Below are 8,033 nucleotides of genomic sequence, written 5' to 3' on the forward strand. Positions count from 1 at the left end.
CTCGGTGCTCCGCGGGGAGACGGGGACCCCGAGACAGGTTTCATGTGGGAAGGTGGGGGGGGGGGGTTGTTTTAGGAATGGGTGTCAGCAGTGGTCGAAGGAGCAGGACCACATCTCCACATGGTGTTTTGATCACGTTGTGTTTGGGAACACGAAGGCGAGGAGGGAGGCGGGGGGCTGAACCCTGCGCTACGGCGGGGTAAACACCACCCTGAACCACATGACTTCATCTCTATGTATTTGTTTGTCAGTTGGGGCACCCTCCAATAATAAATAGGCCACCGTGCATTTTTGATGATGTATACGTGCGTGCGTGTGAGTGAGTGTTTGCGGGCCGGCGGTGGAGGAGACAGAAATGTTTCAAAACACCTCGCAATGCTGTCAATTCCAAACCCGCACCATATGAATCCCACACACGCGTCCAGAGAGGGCTGTGTTAGTTTTTCTTTTTTTCCTCTTTCTCTTTTTCTTTCTCTTCCTTCTCCTCCCCCCCCCCCCCCCCTCATTCCTATAATTGAGACATAGAATGCTTCATTGAACAATTCTTATCTCAATTGCCCTGCCACACGCAGTCTGAGAGAAGGTCTTGTGGGAGTTTGTGTCATTTAAAGAGAGCCATTTATTTGTATTCCCGGCACTGAAATCAATTAAGAATCTGTGGAGTTTGAGGATTCCTCATCCTCGGAACAGACACACAAACAAACAAAGATAATATGAAACAGCGCAGATGTAATCTGGGACAGCACAGTTTGAATATCTGCTTTGTATATACAACAAGACAAACGGTGATGTTGCATGTTGCTGTCATGCTGTGTACTGTACAATGTGAGATTCCATTGGGTCACTATGCAGCTATATCCCTCCCGAACCCCCCACCGGTAACCAACTCTCTTTTAGTGGAAAAGCCAAAGAACTATGTCAGTTTAACCATGTAGAACTACATGTGAAATGGCAAAGATTTCTCTTTTTCCGTCCATTTAAAACACAATAAAAAAAAAATAAATCTAGGAGGCAAAAAAAGAAATACTTGATCCTAAGAGGATTTTCACACGTTGGAGTTCAGTCAGGTGCAGAGTGGCCTGATTGAATTACAGTGGGCAGAGACTTTGAAAAGACACTGTGGACTCCCAGTAAGGCCCTGGGACTTCTTTTATTAAGTGCATTCGACATGGAAGTCACAAATCACAGGCCTTCATTGGAGAATGAGTGGGGTGTGTGTGGGGGTGTGTCTGTGTGGGGGGGTGTCTGGGTGTGTGTGTGGGAGGGTGTGTACTCTTTAGCTTTGTGTGTGTGTGTGTGTGTGTGGTATCCCAGCTCCTTGCTAGCTCCCATCGCACTACGAAAAAGCCTCTTTCATTTAAAAGCGTCCCTCCTAAATCTTGGTAGCTCGCTCCAGTGCGACCCACCCCTCGACAAAGCAGCTGAATGGGCCTGGCTCTTACAATACACAGTCAATTTCAGACACAATTAAAACAAGGGATGAAACCACAAAGAGAAGCCTAACCCAAACAATGGAGTCGGATGACAAAACAGCAAAAGGACCCACACTGGGGCGTTTGATTAAGCTATTGTTGCACCGTACAATGTACACCACTTTGCTGGCTTTTTCTCACATACACCTCATGTCAATCAAACCGGCCAGCTAGCCAAGTAGCTAAAGACCCCCCTCACCCTCATTTTTTGTTTTTTATTGTTCCCATACCAAAACCCCATACCCGTCACTGTCCAAAGTAATGCAAAGAAATCGAGGGAGTCATTAGCTTGCTTTTGCATCGTTCTTCAACACAAGACTGGATCGGTGATGTGGGGTTTTTCAAATATATATTTTTGACCTTTTTTCAGCTTTATTTACCTTGAATGAGACAGTCAGAGAGAGGGGAGGGCATGCAGGAAATGTCCCAGGCTGAAATCGAACCCGGTCCCCTGCGGTAAGACCTTGGCCCATGTGGTACAGGCTCTAACCGGGGAGCCCTCTGGTAAGACCTTGGCCCATGTGGTACAGGCTCTAACCGGGGAGCCCTCTGGTAAGACCTTGGCCCATGTGGTACAGGCTCTAACCCGGTCCCCTGCGGTAAGACCTTGGCCCATGTGGTACAGGCTCTAACCGGGGAGCCCTCTGCATGCCTAAGGGCTATGTTTTGAAGACAATCAAATGACTTGAGCGCTTGATGTTGTAAAGTGATATGAAACCGGACCAGGATCAGTCCTGGTGCATTGTCACTGCCTTAGCTATCCTCCTGAGGATAGACAAAAGAAGTGACACACACTAACTAACGCCATGCAGCCCGCACAACCTTAAAATAACAAGCCGCCCCCAGGCCCACCACCACCTTCCCCTCCCATTTCATTTATAAGTCTGTGTTTTATACAAGCACCCCACCCTCCCCCAACACATACACAAACACACACACACCCCTCCACCCTCCCCCAACACATACACAAACACACACACACCCCTCCACCCTCCCCACCAAAGTTGATAAATTCCCACAGTGGCTGTTGACCCAGCTGCCTTTGTCAAGTGCCTCGGCGGCAGGTGCTGTTTTCACGGCCACCCTGGCAGTCATGCAAACTGTTTAGAGGCGGCCGCTGACCCCCCCCCCCCAACCCCAGACACCCCCAACACCCACCCCCACCCCTTCGCCGCCACCCCGGACGCCGTTAACAGTGTTCGCCACCACCAATCCTCCAGGGACCGTCTCTCCCTTCTCTTTCTGCTTGGCTCCATTTTGTTCCCCCCTCTCCCTCTCTATCTTTTCTGGAACCATGCTCAGCCTGTCCCCACAAAGCCCCCCAGGGGCAGGGGTGGTGGGGGTGTCCAGGGGCTGGATGGGAACGGGATCTGCACCCAGGTTTGGGTGCTGATGGGAGCATGGGAATCGCCTCCTCCCCAAAGCCCCCCTGCTCCGCTCACTGCTATCAGTCAGCATGGCTGTCAATAGTAACACTCTCCCAGCCACTTGTGTCCAACAGCACACACAAACTAATGCCTGATTACTGCTCTTCCATACTTACACATACACACACGCCAAACGCCCTGTGAACGACCTATGATGAACACAATGAACGGCCTCATGCCTCCGCAGTCTCCGCATCACAAGACCGAACGAAACAGATATGCACACGGAGACCCCCAACCCCAATCAGAAGCACTCCCTAACAACCCAGAAGTCCAGAGGTATCACATTGGCTTCCCCAGAGCCCGGAGCTGTGGTCATTAGAGGCCCTCAGCAGTGAGCAATGAAGCACACAGTGCTCTCCCATGCTCTCATCACTGCAGAACCCTACCTACGCAAATGCACTGACCTCACCACTTGCTCCCTCGCCTCGCTACCAGCACTCAGCTCCAGTCCAATTAGTGTGTGTGTATTTGCTTGCGTGCGTGTGTGTGTGTGTGTGTGTGCATGCGTGTGTGTGTGCGTGCCTGGCCTGCTGGATATGTCAACATATTGCCTGAAGGAGCTTGTCTTGCCTCATTAGGCGGCCGTGTTTAGCCCAGTACAGTAGGGAGATGTTTAGAGTGTCTTGAATGCCTCTCTCTTTCTCTCAGACACACACATACACATTCAAGCAAGCCACCAGGCTCTTCACATTTGACCTCCATTACCTACAATGCAATATTATTTCCAGATTTGAAGAGCGTGATTTCGACTTCCCACTACGCCTCATTTGGTGGAGTGCGTGCATATTTGTCTTGATATGAAATTATCACTGTGTGCGTGTGTGTGTGTGTGCGTGCGTGATGTTTTGCCTCTGCGCATGTGGCTTGTGGATGTTTACGCTTGTGTGTCTTTGAGGGAATGTTTTTGCTCATACCCCATATGTGTTATGGATATCAGCGTGACTCCGCTGTGGTGTGTTCCAGTATGCGTGTAAGTGTGTGTGTACGTCCACGATCCTCGCACTGACCTCTGCTCTCTCTGTGGCCCCCCTCCTCCTCCTCCCTCCTCCCTCCCTCCCTCCCTCCCTCCCTCCTCCTCCTCCCTCCTCCCTCCTCCCTCCCTCCCTCCCTCCTCCCCTCCCTCCCTCCCTCCCTCCCTCCCTCCCTCCTCCTCCTCCTCCCTCCCTCCCTCCCTCCCTCCCTCCCTCCCTCCCTCCCTCCTCCTCCCTCCCTCCCTCCCTCCCTCCCTCCTCCCTCCCCCTCCCTCCCTCCCTCCCTCCCTCCTCCCTCCCTCCTCCCTCCCTCCCTCCCTCTCTCCCTCCCTCCCTCCCTCCCTCCTCCTCCTCCCTCCCTCCCTCCCTCCCTCCCTCCCTCCCTCCTCCTCCTCCTCCCTCCCTCCTCCCTCCCCCCTCCCTCCCTCCCTCCCTCCTCCTCCCTCCCTCCCTCCCTCCTCCCTCCCCCCTCCCTCCCTCCCTCCCTCCCTCCCTCCCTCCCCCCTCCCTCCCTCCCTCCCTCCCTCCTCCCCCCTCCCTCCCTCCCCCCTCCCTCCCTCCCTCCCTCCAGACCCCAGGTCCCTAAAGAGTGCCAGAGGCAGGTGGAGCCCCCGGAGCTGCTGGGCACGGCGTGCTCCAGGCAGTGTAAGAACGGACACTGCACCCCCACCGGGAAGTGCTGCTGCGCCCGTGGCTGGGAAGGGCCCTTCTGCAGAGTGGGTGAGTCCACGCCATTGGACTACCTCCCTTCCTGCTTAGTTGTTATATATAACGCCATTTCAAGATCGTTCCATTTCCTTGCATAAGACACCAGAGTGCAGTACGAGTTCTCCTGAGCACATGCCGATAAGGTCACAATGTCATCTGTGGAAATTGATTAGTGGTCTGTTAGTCAACTGTGTTCATTGATTTGATGGATTGATATGTTGGATGACTGATTGATTCCAGTTCCCTACATCATGTGGTATTAAAACCCTCTTGATTAAAACGTGATAATCAAATCCTGTGTCCTGGTTGTGACTCTCGCTCTCTCGCTATGACCCTCCCTCCCTCCCTCAGCCAAGTGTGAGCCCGGCTGTCGCAACGGAGGCGTGTGCGTGGAGCCCAATAAGTGCCTGTGCAAGAGGGGCTACTCCGGCGCCCAGTGTGAGAAGGGAGAGCCGGGCCTGCCCAACGACCAGGACAAGGACGGCATCCTGGACCACCTCATCGACATGACCTCCTACCTGCTGGACCTGACCAGCTACATCGTATAGGGGCACGGGAAGGGGTCCAGCCCCCCTGCCCACCAGTAGACTCAGAGTACACCAACCCCCCCCCCCCCTCATCCATCTCCACCCAGCCAGCCTCCCCCAGAGAGGGTTTCTTTAATCCTTACCCGCTCTGACTCGCACACGTTGACACTCCAACACTCCTCAGACGCCGCCTGTCCTCGGACGGCTCGTCGACATCGCGTCGCCACCCCGGCTCTGCCCCCTCCTTACGCCCATAAGCTACTAGGTCTTGAGCCGTAAGGCTGCACTTCGTAAGCCCTGCAGACAGGAACAGAAGGGAGATGGTGAGTGCAGTCCAAATATGGTCGTCAGTCTCAGGTCTCAACTCAGACCCCCAGCAGATATCCTCGGTATTAGAACTCCAAACCTTGCTAAGCTTCAGTGGAGACCCCGTACATTCTGTTGAATAGGACCGGACATTTTTGGCCACCAGTTTGACATCTCTGGGGTGTCAGTTGCAGTGCAGGTGGGAACTCCAAAATGGGGTCAACAGGAACAGTAACACACCGCAAGGCAAGTTGATGCCAAGGCTGAAGACCCACAATACACTTTGTGTCTATTGAAAAACCTCAACATGATCCTAACAGTCTACATACAGGAATGTGCTTTATTATCGAAAACCAAGCTGAAAACTATGATAATCCTATGTACCATCTCTGAACTATTGTATAACAAGAAAGAGCTAGTACTGTTATTGTGTTCCAGAAGATTTGCAGTTGCGTGAGTTATTTTACTGTCCCACCACTCATTTGAGGTCATATACCTTAGATAAACCATTGCCAGTTTTATATACTCAAAATGGAGACCTAAGCTTCACGCACTATTACCTATGGTCATAATTTTATTTCATTTTCAAGTGCAAATTGTTTCATTATGGGGAGAATGCTCTGCAACACCAGTGATATTGTCACTCAACCACATTGACACAAAGCTCACTTTATTTCTCACTGAATAAACACACACTCATAACTCGCTACACTCAACTCCAGTTGTTTAAATAAAGGGAAAGAGTATAGTGATGTATATTTCATATAGAGCTGAACTAAGTACTACTTAGCCTTGCGAAATAATATAGCATTACTATTGTTTTGATAGAGGAGGGTTTATTTTTTTAAGCGTAATAATATATGGGAGAGAAGGGGTGTTTATAGAAGTGGTTTTACATTAAGCTTGTAAATTCATGTCATTACATTTTTATCTTTTTTCCCGCCTACACGTATGCAGTGTTTTTTTCCTCACCCTGTTTTGAAAGGATCGCAATGACACGTGTGTTTTGCAGTTAACGTAGCGCATGTCCAGACCCGCGTATAGGACACGGAGACTTAAACACCCCCTCCCTCTCCGCGTCAAATTCCCCTTGTGACATTCTGCCTCATAACGACTGTCGGACCTTTGTCTCCGTTTCGAGAGCGATCAAAGGTAAAGTTAGACCACCACCACTGAAAACGGTGCCCAGTCAGTCCCGGGTCGGTCGGTGTAGGTCAAATTAAAGATTAGGTTTCTGAAGATCTACCTAATGCAGGGTGACACAGATGAAAAAGAAGGGAGACATGTCAAGTTTGATTTTCTTCCCTCCACTTTTGTTGATCTGTATCAAATGGAGAAAAAAAAGGCAAGAACACTGAACTCATCACAAAACCTAGATCAAAAGTGTCTCCAGCCAGCCAAATGACAATTAAACTCAGACTGCAAAGTTATCTGGAGCTCAATCAATGTATTGTTTTTCTCTCAGTGAACTGTATAAACACACGCACACAATAGTCAATGTTCATGAAAATCAGGAACCAACAACCAAATTATATATTAATCCTGACATAACTTGCCAGCTAAGTCTGGTGTCTCAGATTTAACAACAACAAAAAACTCAAACTCTTGCATCTTGTGCCATTGTGTCTCAGGGCCTGTTCCCCACACATATCAGAATGTGAACTTTTGTACGATTAGTTCCCATTCTGATCATGGTTTCTGACACGTGTCCCAGTTCACTCAGTTTGTTTGTCACTGATTTTAAAGTTTGTCCTCAACCTTATGCCTCGTTTGTGCTTTTTAAAAATCAACTCTACCTGGAATAGCAAGTCACAATGAATTCATGCTGTAAAGTTGATACTATAATTTTTTAGCACTTAATGTGAAAGTTGCATTGTAGCTGCTGAGACAGCATGGTGTGAATAGCCTAACCTTTTTTCATTATTTAAGTAGTTACGCAAATAGAAAATAAGAAGTTATTTAAGTTCTCTACGTTGTTTTTACCACTGTATGTGATGATTTTTTTGGATCATGTATTGTATCTGTAAATAAAACTAGGCCTATCTTTGTTTCTTTTCAGAAATATCAATATGTCTATTAAAGTTTATAGCATGTCTGAAATGCTTCTGCCATCTGTCATCTGTTTGACTAATTGAAGTATAGCCTACTAGTCAAAGAACTATGTTAAATTTTCAACTTTCATATCGGCCTTCTACATGACCCGACCAGTAACAATGTGTTTGAGTCATCCTAACCCTAAACTTTATCCCTGTTTCAGTCATGAAGTCTGGAAAAACGTGTGGTCCAACAGATAGCACTCGTGTTTGAACTACATTTCCCAAGAGAGCTGTCAAAACGGTGTAACTGTAGTCTAGCTAACTATTCTGGCATACCAGGAATTTAATTATTTCTGAGGCGCCACTCACAGAATTTCCTGTCAAGGGGGTACCTCTCGCTGCCTAGGTAAAGTGTACAGTGGAGAGGGATGTTGAGAAAATGATTGGGCACCACCTGGGCCAATGTGGCCCTCGGCCCAAGGTTTTTCCTCAACGCTCGCTTGAATGGAAAAGTATGTTTGGGAAGGGTGGTCTCTTCTGTTGACCGAGGGTACAGAGAGAGAAGGAATGTTGATTTTTGAAA

The 8,033-nt window shown here is 49.3% G+C and overlaps 1 protein-coding gene across 1 annotated transcript in view; it reads left to right on the forward strand.

The window, feature by feature from the left end:
* Positions 1-7,462, forward strand: part of hhip (hedgehog interacting protein) — a 31,375-nt gene extending 23,913 nt beyond the window's left edge. Inside the window, exons 12-13 of the mRNA XM_062478040.1 lie at positions 4,445-4,593; positions 4,933-7,462. Coding sequence (XP_062334024.1) covers positions 4,445-4,593; positions 4,933-5,129 — 346 coding nt within the window. The 3' untranslated portion in view covers positions 5,130-7,462. The remainder of the gene's footprint in view (positions 1-4,444; positions 4,594-4,932) is intronic.
* Positions 7,463-8,033: the final 571 nt, after the last annotated feature.

The sequence above is a fragment of the Osmerus eperlanus genome, chromosome 14, assembly GCF_963692335.1.
Source record: "Osmerus eperlanus chromosome 14, fOsmEpe2.1, whole genome shotgun sequence".
NCBI classification, from domain to species: Eukaryota; Metazoa; Chordata; class Actinopteri; order Osmeriformes; family Osmeridae; genus Osmerus; species Osmerus eperlanus.